General features: G+C 51.4%; 1 protein-coding gene across 1 annotated transcript in view; it reads left to right on the forward strand.

The window, feature by feature from the left end:
* SH3BP5 (SH3-domain binding protein 5 (BTK-associated)) overlaps nucleotides 1–20068 on the forward strand; it is an 84754-nt gene that overhangs the window by 16375 nt on the left and 48311 nt on the right. The window contains exon 2 of the mRNA XM_010856739.1: nucleotides 13681–13809. Coding sequence (XP_010855041.1) covers nucleotides 13681–13809 — 129 coding nt within the window. The remainder of the gene's footprint in view (nucleotides 1–13680; nucleotides 13810–20068) is intronic.

Raw genomic sequence — 20068 nt, forward strand, 5'->3', positions numbered from 1 at the left:
GGGAACGAACCTTGGCCCCCTGCGTTGGGAGCGTGGAATCTTAGCCACTGGACCACTGGGGAAGTCCTTTTTATTCTTTTATTTTTGGGCCACACTGTCAGCGGCTTGTGGAATCTTAGTTCCCCAACCAGGGATCGAACCCCTCCCCCTGCAGTGGGAGAGCAGTCCTACCCGCTGGACCACCAGGGAAGTCCCTGTGTTGTATTTTAGATCACACTTGTAAATGATATCACACGGTATCTGTCTTTGTCTGGCTTACCTCGCTTAGTATGATCATCTCTAGGTCCACCCGTGTTGCTGCAGATGGCATTATTTCATTCTTTTTTATGGCTGAGTAGTATTCCACTGTGTGTATTAATATAGACAAGCACACACGTATACACACGCATACACATACATACACACGCATACACATACATACACACACGCATACACACATACACATGCATACACATACACACGCATACACACATACACACGCATATACACATACACACGCATACACACATACACACGCATACACACACACACACGTACACACACATACACATACATACACACATATATATTGTTGTTTAGTCACCAAGTTGTATCTGTCTCTTTTGTGACCTCAGGCACTATAGCCCGCCAGGCTCCTCTGTCCATGGGATTTCCCAGACAAGAGAAATCCATTTCCTTCCATTGCCATTTCCTTCTCCAGGGGATCTTCCCAAACTAGGGATCAAACAGGCAGATTCTTTGCCACTGAGCCGCCTGGGAAACCCCCCACATTAACGCATGCTCACGCGTCTTTTTTATCCATTCCCCTTTGAAGGGCTTTCATGTTGTTTCCAGGTCATAGTGTTGCTGTGATCACAGGAGTACGTGCATCTTTTTGAATGATAGCTTTCGTTTCCTCCAGATACATGCCCAGGAGCAGGACTGCTGGATCAGGTGGCAGCTGTTTTTAGTTGACTGAGGAACTTTCATGCTCTTTTCCACAGTGGCTGTACCAGTTTACTGGCAGGACAGAGACTTTGGTTTGAATCTAGCAACATGCTGAATGGGCTGAGTCGTCCTCAGTCTTGATCACGGGGAAATAAAAAACGCTGGTGAATCTGTGCTGAAGCCATACTTGTGCACAGTCGAAGAAGAGCCCTTGAGAAAATGAAAGTCCTCTGCCTCGCTCCTTCCCGCTTCCAGTTCTGCTAGAAGCAGCCTCTTCTGACGTTTTCAGCCGTCTCTTGTGGGTCCTTCCACGTCTCTCACAGCAGCGGCGGTGGATTTTAACTTTGGATCCTTTGCGTCCTCCGTCCTCTCTTCCTTCTGTGAGCTGTGTCAGGAGAAAGGTCCTCCAGGAGGAGTGGGCAGCGTCTTGCCTGCAGTGCTGGGCGGGGGCTGTGTGCTTTCCAGGGAGGCTGTGCTGCCTGGTCCCCGGAGCGCCCGAGGCCGGCTCTGAGCTCGCCGCACGGCCCTGGTGCCCACACTCGTGTTCGTTCTGAAACAGACCTTGTGACGCAGGACCACTTGATGCCTGGCTGACGCGTCACTCCTGATAAACGTGTGCATTAACTTTACGATCCATCTGAGATCCGGTATTTGCAAGCGTGGGGGAAAAAGTGGGTCTTCAGGTTGAGGAAATATATTAGGCCTCTCAGCATAGACATGGAAAATAGTTCACTTGTGGTTGAGCTCTTGTAAAATGCCACCATTTCAGCAATTCTGCCTCCTCTCACATAAAGAATCCTGTGGGTTTAAAAACACGTGTTTGGCCCTGAATGAAACGGCAGCAAGTCCTGTCAGCCTTCTCTGCTTTGTGTGTGTGTAAGTGTGTGAGTGTGTATGTGAGAGAGAGTGTGTGTATGTATGTTTGTGAGAGAGTGTCAGTGTGTGTATTTGTGTGTGTCTGTATATTTGTGTGTGTGTCAGTGTGTGTGTAAATGTGTGAGTGTGTATGTGTGTGTCAGTGTGTGTATGTGTAAGTGTGAGTGTGTGAGAGTGTGTATGTTTGTGAGAGTGTGTGTGTATGTGAGAGAGAGAGTGTATGTGTCTGTGAGTGTGTGTATGTGTGTGTGTATTTGTGAGAGAGAGTGTGTGTGTATGTATGTGAGAGTGTGTGTGTATGTGAAAGAGAGAGAGAGTGTGTGTGTGGTTATGTAACTTCTGTCCCTCTTCTAGGGCCTCAAACCACTGACCCTTGTCCCTGAAGATTAAAGGGTTTTCTCCTTTGTGGTGCTTTGGACCTTAGGCTATTTAAGTATATATATATGTATATTTTAACAGTTTACAATTTTTAAAATATGTTTAACAGTTTAAAAGTGTACGATTTAGTTCTGGCTGGGCTGGGCCCCCTTGCTGCGTGTGGGCTTGCTCCAGTTGCCGGGCGCGGCGACGCCCCTCCTCTGCGGTGTGCAGGCTTCTCGGCGGCGGCTTCCCTTGTTGGGGAGCGCGGGCTCCAGGGCCACCGGCTTCCGTAGCCGCAGCTTGTGGTCTCAGTGGTTGTGGCCCTTGGGCTTAGTTGCCTGGTGGCTTTGGGCTCTTCCCCGGCCAGGGATTGAACCCGTGTCCCATTTCTTGGTGGGCAGATTCTTATCCACTGCATTGCCAGCAAAGTCCTAAGCATACATATTTTTATTGTATTGGTTAGATTCCATTCTGGTGGCTCCTGCCTGTGTAACATTGACAAAAAAATGATGATTTGAAAGTGAGTCTTTCCCAAAATGAGATTCTATAAAATAACTGGTTCATATTATTGAAAACTATCAAGGCCATGAAAAACTGAAGAACACTTCCAGATTCAAGAAACTAGAGAGAGTTTGACAACTAGATCCTGTGTGAGTCCTGGACTGGATCCTGGACCAGGAAAAAATACCTTTTCTTCCTTTGCTGTAAAAGATGTTGGCTCAGATGATGAAGAGTCTTCCTGCAACGTAGGAGACCCAGGTTCGATCTCTGGGTCGGGAAGATTCCCCTGGAGAAGGGAATGGCTACCCACTCCAGTGGGTAGAGTGGGAAAGAATAGAGATCTCTTCAAGAAAATTAGAGATACCAAGGGGACATTTTATGCAAAGATGGGCTCGATAAAGTACAGAAACAGTACAGACCTAACAGAAGCAGAAGATATTAGAAGAGGTGGCAGAATACACAGACGAACTGTACAAAAAAGATCTTAATGACCCAGTCAATCACGATGGTGTGACCACTCACCTAGAGCCAGACATCCTGGAGTGTGAAGTCAAATGGGCCTTAGGAAGCATCACTACGAACAAAGCTAGGAGGTGATGGAATTCCAGTGGAGCTCTTTCAAATCCTGAAAGATGATGCTGTAAAAGTGCTGCACTCAATATGCCAGCAAGTTTGGAAAGCTCAGCAGTGGCCACAGGACTGGAAAAGGTCAGTTTTCATTCCAATCCCAAAGAAAGGCAATGCCAAAGAAAGTTCAAACTACCACACAATTGCACTCATTTTACACTCTAGCAAAGTAATGCTCAAAATTCTCCAAGCTAGGCTGCAACAGTACGTGAACTGAGAACTTCCAGATGTTCAAGCTGGACTTAGAAAAGGCCGAGGAGCCAGAGATCAAATTGCCAACATCCATTGGCTCATAGAAAAAGCAAGAGAATTCCGGAAAAATATCTACTTCTCTGATGTGAGAGTTGGACCATAAAGAAGGCTGAGCACCGAAGAATTGATGGTTTTGAACTGTGGTGTTGGAGAAGACTCTTGAGAGTCCCTTGGACAGCAAGGAAATCAAACCAGTCAGTCCTAAAGGAAATCATCCCTGAATGTTCGTTGGAATGACTGATGCTGAAGCTCCAATACTTTGGCCTCCTGATGAGAACTGACTCCTTAGAAAAGACCCTGATGCTGGGAAAGATTGAAGGCAGGAGAAGAAGGGGAGGACAGAGGATGAGAGAGTTGAATGGCATCACCGACTCAATGGAGATGAGTTTGAGCAAGCTCCGGGAGTTGGTGATGGACAGGGAAGCCTGTCATGCAGCAGTCCATGGGGTCACAAAGAGTCAGACATGACTGAGCAACTGAACAGCAACAACCCACTCCAGTATTCTTGCCTGGGGAATTCCATGGACAGAGGAGCCTGGTGGGCTAGAGTCCTTGGGGTTGCAAAGAGTTGGACACAGCTGAGCAACTAACACTTTGACTGTAAAAGATGTTGGTGGGACATCACAATTTGAACAAAATCACAGATCAGATTAGTGGCATTGTATCAGTTTTAAGTTCCTGATTGTGATCATCTTACTTTGGTTATGTAAGAGAACGTCCTCATTTTTAAGAAGTACACACTGAAATGTCTCAGGCTAAAGGCCATCATGTCTGCATCTTACCCTCATTTTCCCCAAGTCTGAACTATTTTAAAAATATTTTAAAAAGAGCCTTTTCTGCGTTCCCAGACCCACCAACTCTCTTAACTCAGCCTGCAAATGGCAGTGGCATCTTGATTTTGGCCAAGGCTGCGTGTCCCCGGGGAGAAGGCAATGGCACCCCACTCCAGTACTCTTGCCTGGAAAATCCCATGGACAGAGGAGCCTGGTGGGCTGCAGTCCATGGGGTCGCTGAGAGTCGGACACGACTGAGCGACTTCACTTTCACTTTTCACTTTCATGCATTGGAAAAGGAAATGGCAACCCACTCCAATGTTTTTGCCTGGAGAATCCCAGGGACAGGGGAGCCTGGTGGGCTGCCGTCTATGGGGTCACACAGAGTCGGACACGACTGAAGTGACTTAGCAGCAGCAGCAGCAGCGTGTCCCAGGGCAGGTAGCTGTGCCGGCTGTGTGTTCTGGGAACGGGAGAGGTCCTCATCTGCTTGTTTGGAAACTTCCTCTAGTTAAATCAGAGTTCTAGACCACAGCCTTTGTGCCTGGGAGGAACTTGGTTCTGCTTAGGCCTAAAAAAAGCTTTCAGATGCTTGAACACCTTGGAGGAGGCCAGCTTGTACAGGAAACCATGCTGACCAGCACCGCTTCTTTCCTCTTCTCCTCTCTTGGTGGGAGGAAGTTCTTGCTGGTGCAGAACCCGGACAGCTGGTGTCCTGGTGTGGAAAGAGGAAGCAGGGCTGGCCTTGTTGGCTGCTCGGCTGCTTGGGGCCTGCCCTGGGCCTGGAGCTGGGGCTAGAATCCCCTCTATTGTACCCCAAACCGCTCAAGCAGCTTAAATAAAAGATGGGGTTTCTGAAAGGCGGAAGGGAGGGGGACCCCCGGGAAGGGAAGGCGTTGCAGAGCCTTGAGCAGGTGCTCCGAGCGTCCCAGCACCTGTGGGCCCAGCGCGGTGACTCGCCGGGCTGCGGGCCTCCCCCACAGGGCAGCCTTGGCTGGGTTGGTAAGGGATCTGGCTGGGTGATTGCAGAGTCAGGGTCAGGATCCCAGGTTGTCTCCTGCACCCTCCGCCTGCTCTCCTCTCATTTGCTTGCTCTTCCCTGTCCGTGGGCACCTCTGTGTCCTCATCTTGCCCTCCTCTGGCTTCTTCCATTCTGGCCCTTGGCAGAGGATTGTATGTCAGAAGCATGGCAGCAGGATCCTCCTTATGTGCGGGGCACAGTCCCTAAAGAAGCTGGGTTTGGGAGATGCCCCAAGAAGTTGGGGTTCAAGGTGGGGCAGAAAGGTGGGCAGAGGCGTAGAGCTGGGCACCAGTCCCTAGCCGAGATTCTGCTGCTTCCCAACTGGGAGGCCCTGGTGCTATCTCCCCATTTTCTTTCTTTCTTTTTTTTCCATGTATGTTCCCATCCCTTTGCCCCTGTCTTCCCAGGCTCCCTGGTTGGGTGAAAATTGCTGTTGGGTGATTGGGCCTGTGCGGTGCTGGGCGGGGGTGCTGTGGTCCCTGTGGGGCTGGCCCTGGCTCCCTGGGGGCTCCTGCCCTTGCAGCCCTTCTCTGCCCCCCTCCCAGCTCTGGGGGCCTCTTGCCTTGGCGCCCTAGACCCTGGCTCTGCCCCAGGCACAGTCTTTCCGCTTCTGCCTCTGCTGCAAAATTGCCAGAGCTGAAATCAGATCCTCCCGGCTGCCCGTCCATCCCCCAGGGCTAGTGATGGCCACTCCCTGGGGCAGGAGAGGCAAGGAGGGCAGGTAGCAGGGGGACCCAGGAGCGTGGCCGGATCCCTGCAGGCAGAGCACAGAGTGGAATCTGGGTTCAGGAGCCGGACCTGTGCCGCCCAGGATGGCAGTCACCAGCCCTGTGGGGAGACTCGAGTTCTACTTTAAAAATGACAGTTTAATACGGTATCCAGTCAGCCGCACTAAGCACACATCAAGTTTTCATTTAGCCACTTGTGGCCGGTGACCTCTGCCAAGCCCTGTGCAAACTCAGAGCATCTCCGGTGTTGCAGAAAGCTCAGCAGACAGCCTGGGGGGTGCTTGATCCTTCTCACCGAAGCCCCGGGAAAGTGGATTCTTTGTGTTTTAGCAGCTGCCACAAGTGTTCTTAAAGAATAGATTGGATGGGTGGGGGGAAAAAGTAAACAATATGATCTGTAGAAGCATTAAAAACATGCCGGTTACCTTAGAACTGGTTGGGAAGTCAGAGCGTGTCTGATGGTGCCTTGCACCTTGGGATTCTGGAATGTTCCTGCCACAGAGACTTTACATCCCAAATCTCTTGTTCTTCTGCTTCTGTCATAATTTCTGCTTTATTCTTGTTCTGTATTTTTTTTTCCCACGTGGATTCACATTTGTCCTTTGTTTGAAAGTGAGACTTAATGACTGTAAGTGAAAAGCCATCAGAGGGAAATAATTTTGTTTAAAGCAAGGTTTTTAGTGAAGAATCACGTGGATAAGCCCTGCTTGCTGACTTTGAGAGCAGCGCTCTCTTGTTTCCAGTGACTGTATCAGTTTGCTTATCAAATTCTTAGCAGATTCCCTTCTCCAGGGAAGGCTCTGAGCCTGACCAACTCCTCCTCTCTTAGAAGGGAGATGAGCAAATGTGAAGAATCAGAGTGGCTCCCAATGCAGGCTTTCTCCTTGGGAAAATCAGAAGGGGTGAAGGAGGGCCTGAGAACGAATAGCTGCTTTGCTGTTACTGAACACACACCCGTGTTCCCCTCCAGCGGGGTCTCTGCAGGGCGTGGGTGGGGCGGGTGTGATTTGGGGCCACCAGCTGACCTGGTGCTTTTTGGCCCCAGGTTCCTTTCATGCTCCTGTGATCACTGAGCATTTCAGAGAGATTCTGTTTTTATGGGTAGCATCTATTACCCATTTTTTAAAACTGTATTCATTTTTAAATGAATTTTTATTTTTAAAACTGTATTCATTCATTAAAAGTGACAGTAATAAGCCTATTACATGCATATCTTATGTAAATAACTTAACCCTATTACATGTATATCTTATCAAAATAACTTAACCCCCCAAAAAAAATTGTGAAAAGAAAGCCATCATTTTGTGGCTTTTGCAAGTCTCTTTCCTATCGGGCTTAATAGGAGAGCTGGATTCTCATTTCTGCTCCTGCCTTCATTCGTTCTCGTGATGGCACATATCAAGTAGTCTCTGGAAAACTCCATTCGACAGTCACAAGAGAACGAAAGTGGAAGAGGCAAATTAAATTGAATTTGATTATGAAAATGATTTTGACCGTGCAGAGTCCCAGAAAAGGTCTCCAGGAACCCCCGACCCCTACCTCCCGTGTTCCCTGGACCAAACTTTGAGAACCATGGGTGAGGGAAAGCCAGGTGGGATCTGTTGATGCTCTGTAGACTGACACTCCCCGTGCGAGACCCCGGGCCAGGCCAGCCCTTCTCCCTGGGGCCGAGGTCTCTTATCTGGGGACTGGGGATCTTCTTGCTGAGCCTGGCCACGCTGCCCTGCAGGGTCTTTGTGAGGCTCGGAGCATGCCTGTGAAATCTTTCCACAAGCAGGGAGCAGTGTGTTTATAAGTGGCATGACTCGGGACCTTTTGAAGTTCGGTGACTTTAGTTTGTAGGACAGTTATTTTTAAAACCTGATGTCCTTTCCTCACCTCGCTAGGTTCTGGGGAGGCCTTTGTGAAGGGGAGAGGCTGCCCTTCTCATCTTCCAGGCAAGATCATTGAGGCTTAGGTGGCTGGGTTGGCCAGAAAAAAGGGCTTGTCCCCAGTGTGACCAGCCTGCCCGCCGCTCCCCGGGCGCCCTGGTGCAGGCTTCGTGTGGCGGGGTTTCTTGTCTGGTCCAGGGCCGTGTTTCCAACACACCGACACGTTCACACGGGAGCCTGTGCCACCTCCAGTTCTCCGCTTGGATAAACTGCCCTCAGTCTGAGTCACCTAATGGATGTGACACAGTTTTCGGACTGCAAGCTCTGAGGTCTCATCCAAGCCAAGGGATGGCTTAGAACTCCTTCGGATGCTGATCTAAAAAAGAATCCGCTGGTAAACAGCCCTGGCTGGCGTGTGGCTTATTTTTCTCGACCAGTGAAAGGTCTGCTCCTTTTCCCGAGATGTCTTCTGAGCTTATCTGTGGGTCACTCAGCACAGGGAAACAGTTGGCTCTCCTCTCTGGACACGCCAGGAAGCAGCCCCAACTCTGATCTTGGGAGACACATTGCTTGTAATTGTAGATGACAGAGAGCCATGGTGGAGTCCTTTCTCGAACTAGGAAATAAGGCAAAAAGTACAAGTTCAGTTGTGGCCAGCTGGCTTTAAGATGAATTGGAAAAAAAAAAAAAAAAAGAAATACTTTGTACAGAATAGGTTGAATTAAGTTCCCCAGAAGCTCCTTGTACGTATGGCTTTACAGAAGCCCTCCAGCAATCACCTGTATTTAGTTACAGAACTTTGCCACTTTATAGACTGTGATTGACTTTCCCCTCCCTGAGTATATCAGCATGACTACCTTAAGGCATACAGTAGTTTTCAGTATTTTTTTTTTTAAGAGACTTAGTTCAGTTGCAAAGGACAGAAATCCAGTTCCAACTAGCTTAAAACATGAAGCAGGGGTGACGATTGTGTGCGTCTGTGTGTGAACCATTTTGGCTCGGGGGAAGTGGAGTTTAGGGTTAGACTGTAAAGCGTTGCTAGGTCCAAAAGCCCAAAGCGTCATTAGGACTCCTTCCCTCCCTGCCTCTGATGGACTCGCCCCTCATGGTGCCCAGAGGGCTGCCATCTGCTCCAGCTTTTAGTCCATCTTCTCAGCCATCTCAGTACAAAAGATTTCCTCTTAACAGTTTCAGAAAAGTCCCAGAATGAAATCTTACTGGTTCTGATGGGTCCTGTGCCCTCCCTTAATGATGACTGAAGCTAGGAGTATCCTGTACTGATGCCCAGGCATGCGATCGGTTCTGAGACCAGGGTGAGGTCCAGTAAATTCAGGGCTGTTACGCTGGGTAGGCAGGGAAGATGTTGGTTTTGTGGGCTCCCACACCTCAGGATTTTATGGTGAATTGTTACTCGGACAGCCGTGCCCCTCTGTGGAATGGTGGAAGAACTAGGTCCGCTCTCTTATCAGGGAGAAGGCTGGCTTTGTGTTGAGTGCTTAACACATCTTGGATGAATAGTTGTTGTTTGGCTGCCAGCCAACCCTGCGTCATCATCCCTGGCAGCACAGCCTCTTTGATGGAGGGAGACGCTAATGTCAAATGATATCTCTTGGACTCGGCAGCCTTCGATGGTCACACGTTCGACCAGGCTGGTGGTCCCTGAATCTGCCTGCCAGATTCACGTGGGGACCCCAACCCAGATTTGATCTGCGGATGCTTCTGCTTACAAAAACACTGTGATAATTTCCTACAAATTTTAAAAAGGGCAAAAAACAAGACAAAACAACCCCTCCCAACTAGTATCCGATCCTCCCACCCCAGCCCCATCTTTCTCTCTCTTAGAGGCAATTTAATTGATCCGTGTAACGCATTTTAGCTGATGATTTAGGTATTTATTTCCGTCACTCTAAACAGCAGGCTCTGTGTGGCTGCTTCTGGACATTTCGTTTCAGTTCTTACCCCACCATGCCGCTATGGAAGAGGAGGCTCCAGTCTCCTTCCTCCTCTGCCCCGCCCCCCTTCCTCCCGGCAGGACCAAGTTGCAATCAGCCTTCAGCGTGTGCATTGTTGCGGCCTGGAAAGTTCTGTTCACAGTCCCGAGGTTTACTTTTCTTTTTTTAAAAAAAACCTCTTTTCTGTCCATATCCATTTATTTATTTATTGGTCTTACAGCCTGTGGGATCTTAGTTACCCGACCAGGGATCATACACTACCCTCCCTGCGATGTAAGTGCGGATTCTTAACCATGGGACCCCAGGGAAGAGGCAGAGTGGTGTTCAGGCATTACTGACAGCAGGCGCTTGGCGGGTAAACGGAGGCTTGCTCAAGAAACCTACCCTGTCTCCCGATGCACGTGGGCTCGAGGTCAGAGCCTGGGAGCCGCTCCCGTGGCCTTCCTCCTGCCAGCCCTCCCATCTGCTGCCCTTGGCTCTGCTGGTCCTTCAGCTGCCATGCCCTCTTCTCTCTCTCTGGTGAAATCCCCCTCTCTGCAAGTCCTGGCTGGGATGACTCTCTCTGGGTGTGGCCGTCCTGGGTGTGTGTCTGCTGCAGCATGTAGACCGAGGTCTGTAGTACCCATCACGCTACATGGTGCTTATTTATTTACCACTTGAGGAAGTCTAAAGTGAAGTCTTAGCTCTACCACGTCCCAGCTTTGTGAGCTTGGGCAGGCTCCCTGGTCACGCTGTGCCTCAGTTTCCCTCTTTGGACAATGTGGATCACACCCATGGCACTCACGGGGAACTGTACTCAATATCTTGTAGTAATCTAGAATGGAGAAGGATCTGGGAAGAAGAGATAGGTGGGTACAACTCGATCTCTGTGCTGTATACCTGAAGCTAGCACAGCCCTGAAAGTCAACTGTCCTTCAATTAAAAACAAAGAGCAACCGAAGCACCTTAGCTGGTAAGGTTGTTAGTGACTGCGTACACGGATGGATAAAAGCATCTGTGTCTGCCCCATGGGAGACTGGCCATCTGTTCCCTGCAAGCCCTTTCACGCAGGTAGGTGGCTTATATTATAGTCGCTGGTGTCTGGAGTAGCTCTGGGCAAATCTGAAGTCTCTGAGGGCTGGGAAGGGGAGGTCAGTGGGTGAAGCGGGCTGGGCGTGGCTCAGTCACAGGGCCTGGGGACTGGAAAGGACCGTCTCTAAGGGGTGTCTTCTCCACTTTTAACCAGTGGTTGCCAGGTAGGAATGGGGGCCCAGTGTTGTCTGATCATTTGATTAAAAAAAATTTTTTTTTTGTTTCTTTACGAGGAATTTGGAATCTAAATTAGAATAAAATTATATGAGTTTTCCTGAAATGGGTAAATTATGTAAATTTTCCGTTTAGTATATAGCATACAGCCAAGGGCACGAGGCCTGTGGGTCCGTGGGCTCCTGGTTTGGGGCCCAATTCTCAGTTCCCAGAGAGGATGGAGAGAGATAGTGTGACCTGCCCCCGGTCACATGCCGACGATCTGGGCCCCGGTTTTCCCGCCTGTGGCTTGGAGATGCAGTTGTGTGTGTGGGTGTGTTTGCAAAGCAGGTTTTCCTCCCTTGGGTCAGCTGCCCCTCAGAGCCACCCCCTTGTAGAATCATGGGTCTCTTTTTATGCCAGGGGGGAAAAAAAACTTTGTGTGCATTTATTGAGTACCTACTGTGTGACCAGGAGCTAGCTGTTAGGCACCCAGCTGTTACAGTCACTGGTGCCAGGAGTAGCTCTGGGCAATCAGAAGTCTCCGAGGGCTGGGAGGGGAGGTCAGTGGGTGAATCAGGCTGGGCGTGGCTCAGGCACAGGGCACGGGGCTGGAAAGGACTTTCTCTAAGGGGTGTCTTCTCCTCTACTTCTAGCCCCTGGTTGCCAGGTAGGAATGGGGGCCCTGTGTTGCCCGATCTAGGTGTTAGCTCTTAGGAGATGGAAAAGAACCATTTTATAGGTAGTAAAAACGATGCGTAAAGAATTGGCTCAATCGGAGCTTGCAGGTAGAGGTTTCACCCGGTTTAGCTCCTTGTCTCTGCTGAAAGCCTGGAGCTGCAGCCAGCACGCTGCCTCCCACGGACTGCAAGTCAAGCCCGACAGCAGCTCAGCAGGGCTTGCTTGTCCCCGGGCGGCCTGCACGCGCGTGCGCGGCGTGTCCTCTGGAGGACAAGTCTAGCTTGTTCTGTCCTCAGCAGCTGTAGCTGAAGCATGTGACTGCAGACCTGGCCAGAGAAGAGGGAAGGCGGAGCAGCTTCCGATGATGAGGACGCATGACTGGAGGGAGGGACCATGGGTATAGGATGGGGGCGCCCAGGGGCTGAGATGCTCTGTGTAAGACAAAGGCCATGTTCGTATGTTTCAAACCCACCTAGAAAGCCCAAGCGCGAAATGATGGGGGGAGAGCGAGTTAGGCGTGATCAGGGCCTTCCTGACCCCTCTGTGAGCTCTCCCAGTGACCCGTGAGGTCCATATAATCTTCTGCTTAGAAGCAGTTTTCAGATAGTGAGGCAGCCCCTTTGCAGCCAGCGACAACCACGTGTGTACCAGTGGGGTGGCCGGCTGCTCCTGGGGCCCCCCTGCGGCTGGTGAGCATGGGCTGTTCCTCCTCCCCCAGGGCCCACGTCGCCCCTCTGATGCACGCAGACTCCCCAGGCTGTGGCCGTGCCAGGCCAGCTCCCTGGGGGAGGAGGGGTGGAGGGGCCTGGGTCTCTGAAGCCCCAACCAACCCTTCCAGTGTCTTCCTAGAGCTGGAACCAGACTGTCTTTGTGATTCTTCTCCTCCTCGGGGCATCTGTGGACCTGGTTTCCTGACTTTGATGGTGCAGTGAAGCCTGGTGCCGCCCACCCCCGATTCCCCTCTCCCCGACGCCTGTCCAGGCCCGCATGGCTCGTGGCATCTCTGGAGGGGGTGGCCGCCCTTATCTCTAGCTGTTCCCCACATTCTGGATGTCCAGCGTCCTGCAGTCTCTGGAAAACGCCAGCCCGATCCTCCCCTCCGCTGTGGGTATGGCTCTGCTGGTGCTCTGGACTCAGTGTCTCCCTCCTCCCATCCGTGCTTCAGGCCTCCGTGCAGATGGTACTGCTGGGAGCTCCCCACGAGTCCCCCTCTAAGGGCGAGTCTCCCACCCCCCTTACCTGGCCTGCTGAGGCTCTGGGTCCTGGGTCCCACACCAGCTGTGCCGGTCTCATCCTCACACACTCTCTGGGGATGGGCTGTGTTTATCCCCGTCTCACCCCCCTGGACTAGAGGCGTCCTGAAGGCAGGGACCAAGCCCAAGGCAGAGCACAGGATCTGGCCTGTCGGAAATTGGCACACACTGTTTAGTGTTGTCCGTGTCACAGGACTGGGGACATCGTGGGCCTGTGACGAATACTGCCATCATCATGGACTGAGGCTGCCGGGGTGACCAGGTTAGGCATCTTCCCCTGGACGGAGCTTTGTGGTCTAACCTGCTCTGTCTGATACCGTAGTCATGGCCTCATTGATTGTTTAAGTATATCTAAATAAAATGAACCAAGTGAAAAGCTCCTTCTGTCTGTCTCACTAGCCAGGGTCAAGTGCTCAGTAGCCATGTACAGCCGGGGGCTGCCATGCCAGCTGGCACAGGTGCTGGGACGCTTGCAGTATCACACCAGATTCTCTCAGGGGCTGTTGTTGTTGACACGGGCTTGTACGCACAGGCTTCCCGGTTGAGTGGAGGCCCTTCCGGAGGCTTCTGGGGAAGTCAGGTGGATTTCCACAGGCTCCTTAAGCCTGAACTGTCCTCAATTTCCTGTCTGCAGGATATCCGTCAGAAGTTCCGCTCTGTCCTGGTGGAAGCAACGGTGAAGCTGGATGAACTGGTGAAGAAGATCGGCAAGGCCGTGGAGGACTCGAAGCCCTACTGGGAGGCTCGGAGGGTGGCGAGGCAGGTAAGCGCCTGGTCTGCCCATTGCCCTGCCTGGCGCCATGGGCACCTCTGACCTCCAGGCCCCCCTGCTGAAGGTCGGGGTGCAGGAGAGCCGTGACTTCATCAGGAGGCGCGTTTGGAGTTGGTGCCTTGTTTTCGCACCCCACAGCCTGCCTTCATTCCCGCTCTCAGTGCTGTTAAGGCCATGTGGGTGCTGGCGTTTGGATGTCCCCACCGGTGGCTTCCCCGATAGCTGAGTTGGTAAAGAATCTGCCTGCAATGCAGGAGACCCTGGTTCGATTCCTGGCTTAGGAAGATCCCCTGGAGAAGGGATAGGCTACCGACTCCAGTATCAAAGAGTCGGATGTGACTGAGCTTTCAACAATATATTATTACGTCCCTGGTGGCTCAGATGGTAAAGTGTCTGCCTACAATGTGGGAGACCTGGGTTCTATCCCTGGGTTGAGAAGATTCTCTGGAGAAGGAAATGGCAACCCACTGCAGTACTCTTGCCTGGAAAATCCCATGGATGGAGGAGCCTGGTAGGCTACAGTCCATGGGATCGCAAAGAGTCAGACACGACTGAGCAGGGTCACTGGGCAATGCCTCGCTGCTGGAGTTGGTACCTGGTCCACTTCCCAAGTGGCCAGGCCAGCTCACGTGGACGGGAGGCTGTGATTAGACCACCTGGCTTGTTCTCTGCTTTCCTAGTGACTGCCTGTCAGCCCCAGGAAGAACACTCCTTCTCTCGAATTCTCCTTCCAGGTTTGGGAGGAACTGACCATTTCCTTCTCTTGAAACATTGGTTTTTTGTCCCGAGAGCACAGACAGGCGACAGAGGACCTGAGACCAGAAAGGGGGGAGGCCGCTGGGGCTGCTGGCTTCAGAGGGCGTCTTCCGTGGATCATCAGCGGTGTGAGGACCTCCCGGGGTCAGGTTGAGGCTCCAGGAACAGGAGGGAAGAGAGTTCCCAACACACGGCAGAGCTGGCTGGCTCACCCCCAGGGCTCAGGAGTTGGTCCATAGTGAGGTCCTGTCCCTGCTGTGTGTTTGGTGATGGAAGATGCTGCCTCCCCGAGTCTCTGCCTGTAAGCCGATCCTCGGTGAGGGTGGGTTCCCCTGCGAGCCCCCTCTGCGTGTGCACTGTGTGTTGTTGGGAGGTGGGGAGGCAGCAGGCAAAGGGAAGCCCTTGGGAAGGGGAGCCCCAGGGATGCAATAAGACTGGAGCTATGGAGGATCTGGGGCCAGGACATGGGCATTCTTCTCCCTGGCCCTTCTCCGGGTACCCCTCAGACGTCTCATCGGGGATCCCTTTGATGTTTGGTGGTTCTGCCCAGATCCTCGCTGCAGGCTTGGGTTTTGCAGCTCCACACCTTGAGCTGAGCTTTCTGCTTGGAACCTGATGCAGACGCTGCCTTGGCTCCTGGACAGAGCAGCCTGAAACCCGCCGTTCCCTGGCCTGCTGCCCTGGGCTGTGTGATGTCACAGGGCCTGGGTGCCTTGGCCTGCGAGAAGCCTGTGTCTCAGCCACTCCGCTCCCCTCCTCCCTCTGTGCTCCACCCAGGCCCGCAGCTTTCCAGGGAGAAGAAGTTCTTCTCCAGAAGGTGCTCACCAGTCCCCAGAAGCCCCCCACCCTGAGGCATCCCCCCTCCAGGGTGCCCTGTGTCACAGCCTTCAGGGTGCCCCCTGTTGGGGGATGGGTCTCACCCCCCCATATCCCAGGATGGTAGTGGTCTTGACCTCCGTAGTATGAAGGGTTCTGTTTAGATTGGAGGAGATGTTTCTGATACTGTAAACATTGGGTCAGTCCTGAGGAAGGCACGAAATCCCCTCTTCTGAAAAGGCTCCGTCACTTGAATCCTTGGGCCTTTTGAGGCCACAGAGGTCCCTGTGCTGTTGGGGGACTTTGCAGGGGCCTGTGAAGGCGTCCCCTTGGACCCTTGGCAGTGGCATCCCCACTGGGAGTTTCCCCACTGGGTCCCCAGCACTGAGATTTTGGAGCGGAACTGCTGAAGGGACCTCTGTGTTCAGGGGCCTCTGGAGTGGGCCCTTCGGGTTGCCAGCAGCCCTGGCTGACATGCGGTGACCTCCTCTGGCTGAGCTGATTCCAGACCTCATCCTGTCTCAGAGTCTTTGAACTTGCGGATCCCTCGGTGTGTGGTCTTAACTGCAGGATTTGCCTGGTCCATCCCATCTCCTTCAGGTTTCTGTTCAGATGACACTTTATGGTGGCTCAGAGGGTAAAGAATCTGCTAGCAATGCGGGAGACCCGGGTTCGATCTCTGGGTTGGGAAGATCCCCTGGAGAAGGAAATGGCAACCCACTCCAGTACTCTTGCCTGGAGAATCCATGGACGGAGGAGCCTGGTAGGCTACAGTCCACGGGGTTGCAAAGAGTCGGAAACGACTGAGCGACTTCACTTTCTTTTCTATGAACGAGGCCTTTCTGGGCTCACTTTGGAATGATAACTGCCAGCCCACCATCTCCATCACCCCAAACCCCGTTCCTTGATAGGCCTTTTCTCCATAGCAGTTCTCACCCTGTGACCTCTTATCGTCTACTTATTTATGGTAGTGAAATCCCACTACCAGACGTAGAGAATTTGGTCTTAGAGAAATTTCCAGACTTAGAGAATTTGGCCTGCTTGGGTCATTTCCATGTCTGCAATGCGGCATACAGAAGGTGTTCAAGTCTTGAGGAAATGAGCAAATGAACCAGTAAGTGAATGAGAGGTTGACCAGATGTTCCTCCCAGCCCTCCCTCAGCATGCCAAGCCTTCTCTTTTGATTATTGCATTTCTCACAGCTTCTCCCCTGCCATGTGGCTAGGTGAGCAGACTGGCAAATCCGGCTCCATCTGGGTTGGGTTGATTCAAATCGGATTTGGTGGGTGAGTCCCCAGTTGGCTTCAACACACCTGGAATAGGTTTCACACCACTCCCTTTTCTCTGCACCCCAGTCCTCTTAGATGGAAGAAGATAGTGGGGAGCTGGGTTGGGCGGGCACTCCTGCTGGCCAGTCGTGAATTGTGGCTTTGCGTTTCCCTCTCATCTCTTGGCCAGGGAAAGCCTTGGTCACGCAATGACTGAGTCCCGTGGGCAAGCCACGGAGTCATCAGGCCTCATGATCCGGTACAGACCCTGGGGCTAAGCTCTTTCTATCAGCTGGCAGAGCCCAAGATGAATGTCGAGGGAATTCTGCCCGGCTTTATGCCTGCAAACAACCCCCCGCAAATTCCTTCCTCCTTACAAGTGGGCAGGAAGAAGGGCAGAGAAGGCTCAAAGTGACCCCTGCACCTCAGCCTCCGGGGACCTTGTTGGTCTCCAGCCGAGGAACTGACAGGGCCCTCGAAGGCCAAGGCTGGGCGCAGATGTGCCTTGTTTCATCTCTGCGGACAGTGGGCCAGCTGGGCTTGGCCCAGTGGCCGGGTCTGTCTGTGTGTCCGTGTCCTCAGACCTTCCTGGTGGCGAAGGGGGCGGGCCTGCCTCCAGCTGCTGTGAAGTGGGGCTCCCTGTTCTCTCCCTCTGCTCTTACCTCCGCCCCTTCCTGTATATGTTTACAAGCCCTTCTGACTGTGTGTAGCGGCGATGGTGTCAGAGATGCCTTCAGAGCATCTCCTCCAAGAGTGTATTATAAGGCACCTTCAGAGCCTCAGCATCCTCATCACTGTGGCAACAGTGATCTGAATACAGTGAAACAGTGATGGTCACAGACCATGAGAGTTAGGAGGTGTCCTTCGGCCTTAGTGAAGTGAAAGTTGCTCAGTCGTGTCCGACTCTTTGCGACCCCATGGACTATATACAGTCCATGGAATTCTCCAGGCAAGAATACTGGAGTGGGTAGCCGTTCCCTTCTCCAGGGGGTCTTCCCAACCCAGGGATCGAACCTAGGTCTCGCACATTACAAGCAGATTCTATACCATCTGAGCCACCAGGGAAGCCCAAGAATACTGGAGTAGGTAGCCTATCCCTTCTCCAGTGGATCTTCCCGACCCAAGAATCAAACCGGGGTCTCCTGCATTGCAGGCAGATTCTTTACCAGCTGAGCCACCAGCAAAGCCCCTCTTATGACTTAAATAAGATAATATTTGATGACGGAATCCGTTTATGACCTTGTTATTGTTGTTTAGTCACTAAGTTGTGTCCGACTCTTTTGTAAACCCATGGACTGTAGCCCACCAGGCTCCTCTGTCCATGGGATTTCCCAGGCAAGAGTACTGGAGTGGGTTGCGATTTCTTACTCCAGGGGATCTTCCTGACCCAGTGATCAAACCTGCATCTCCTGCATTGGCAGGTGGGTTCTTTACCACTGAGCCACCAGGGGAGCCCCCATGTGACCTTAGGCTTCATTTATAAAAAAATTTTAGAAAGTTCAGAAAAAAATAAGTCCCTATACATTCTGTTAATATTTATATATGTCCTTTTTCTTGCCTGGAGAATCCCATGGACAGAGGACCCTGGTGACCATGGGGTCTCAGAGTCAGACACAACTGAGTGACTAGCACACACACACACAATTTTTCTTGAAAATAAAGAGATAATACTATGGTATGGTTTTATGATGTCCGGAATGCTCGTATCCATCCATCCATAGTCTCAGGGGAACAACGGAGATTTATAAAGGGAAAGACTTATACAGCTTGGTTTTCCAAAAAGAGTTTACAGAGATCTGTGGTTGTTGGGCTGTTAGAAATTGTGTCTGCTCATCAGTAATTTGCACTGACTTTATTGTTCCTGATGTCAAGTCATTTTCCTACCATGAGTCAGATCCAGTCCTGTGATCTTGAGAACCTAATCTGGGTTCTGCTAAGAGGAGGCAGGACACTTTTTTTTTTCCCCTGGGTTGAGCGGAGGCAGGAAACAGACTTTGATTTATTTGAGGGTTTTTGTCTGTGAGCCAAAGCTTGTCTTTAAGGTGGCTTTGACATATCTGCCAGCCCGTCTAGCCTTCCGTGTGTGGCCGGGACGTTCTGACGAGGGGGTGGAGCCCTGTGACTCAGCCCTAACGACAGTTTCTTGCTTCCTCTGCTCCTTAGGATCTAAATAGCCCAACAGTGGCCCCAAGCCTATCATATCGTTCCTGCCAGTCCCAACCCTTGTTATATTTTTCCTTCTTGAAAAATTACAGTAAACTGCATTTAGCATAGGTTTTTACCATTTTAACTATTTTCAAGTGTACAATTCAGTAACATTAAGTACATTCTTACTATTGGGCAGCCCTCACCACTGTTCATCTTTAGAACTTTATCATTTTCCCAAATTGTAGCCCCGTACTTTGTAAGTAATAACTCCCCACTGCGCCCTTTCCCCAGCCTTTGACAACCACCATTCTGCTTTCTCTGTGATCTTGACTCCTCCAAGTACCCCATGAAAGTAGACTTGTAAAGAGTTTGTCCTTTTGTGACTGGCTTTTTTTCACTTAAGCACCATGTCTTCAAGGTTTATCCATGAAGGCTGTGTTGGAATTGCATCCCTTTTTTGAGGCTGATTAATATTTCCACTGCATGTGTAGACCACACTTAGTCATTCAGCTCATTTTCCTACCGTGAGTCAGATCCAGTCCTGTGATTGCAGGTCTTCAGGCCACCTTTATTATTTTTAAAATGGTTCGAGTATGTCAGGAGACTTTGCAACTCTGAAGTGCAGCACAAATGCAAAATAGTAAGGGTTATTCAGTGCTGACAGTTGCCCGTTTTATACTTACGGGGCCCACATCCAGTCCTTTAACCTCCTTTGGGGAGGTAGTGGGAGGGGAAATGTTTGAAGCTTAGCTGACTTAACTGTAGGACAGCTGGCAAAGCTTGGCCTCTGAGCCAGACTGCCTGGCTTTGAATCCCAACGTACCACGTAAGAGCTGTGGGACCTGGGCAGGCTGCTTACTGTTCATGCCTCAATGTCTTCATCTCTAAAATGGAGCTGTAGGGGCTTCGCTGGTGGTCCACTGGTTAAGACTCCCAGCTGCCAATGGAGGTGGCTTGGGTTCGCTCCCGGTCGTGGAACTAAGACCCTGCATGCTGTACAGCGTGGTCAAAAGAAAAAAGAAAAATGGAGTTGTGTATCAGTTAGCTTTTGCTGTGAAACAAACCAAACTCAGTGGCTTTATACATTTATTTAGCTGATGGTTTTGCTGGCCAGTTTTCTGATCTCAGCTTTTGGCTGATCTCACGAGTATACAGTCAGCTGATGGGTTGGCCGGGGGTTGGTTGCTCTGTAAAAGATTTATTTTTCGGCTGTGCTGGGGTTTGCTGCAGGCGGGCTTTCTCTAGTTGTGGCCAGTGGGGGG

This window comes from Bison bison, unplaced genomic scaffold, assembly GCF_000754665.1.
Source record: "Bison bison bison isolate TAMUID 2011002044 unplaced genomic scaffold, Bison_UMD1.0 scf7180017864374, whole genome shotgun sequence".
In the NCBI taxonomy this organism is placed as follows: Eukaryota; Metazoa; Chordata; class Mammalia; order Artiodactyla; family Bovidae; genus Bison; species Bison bison.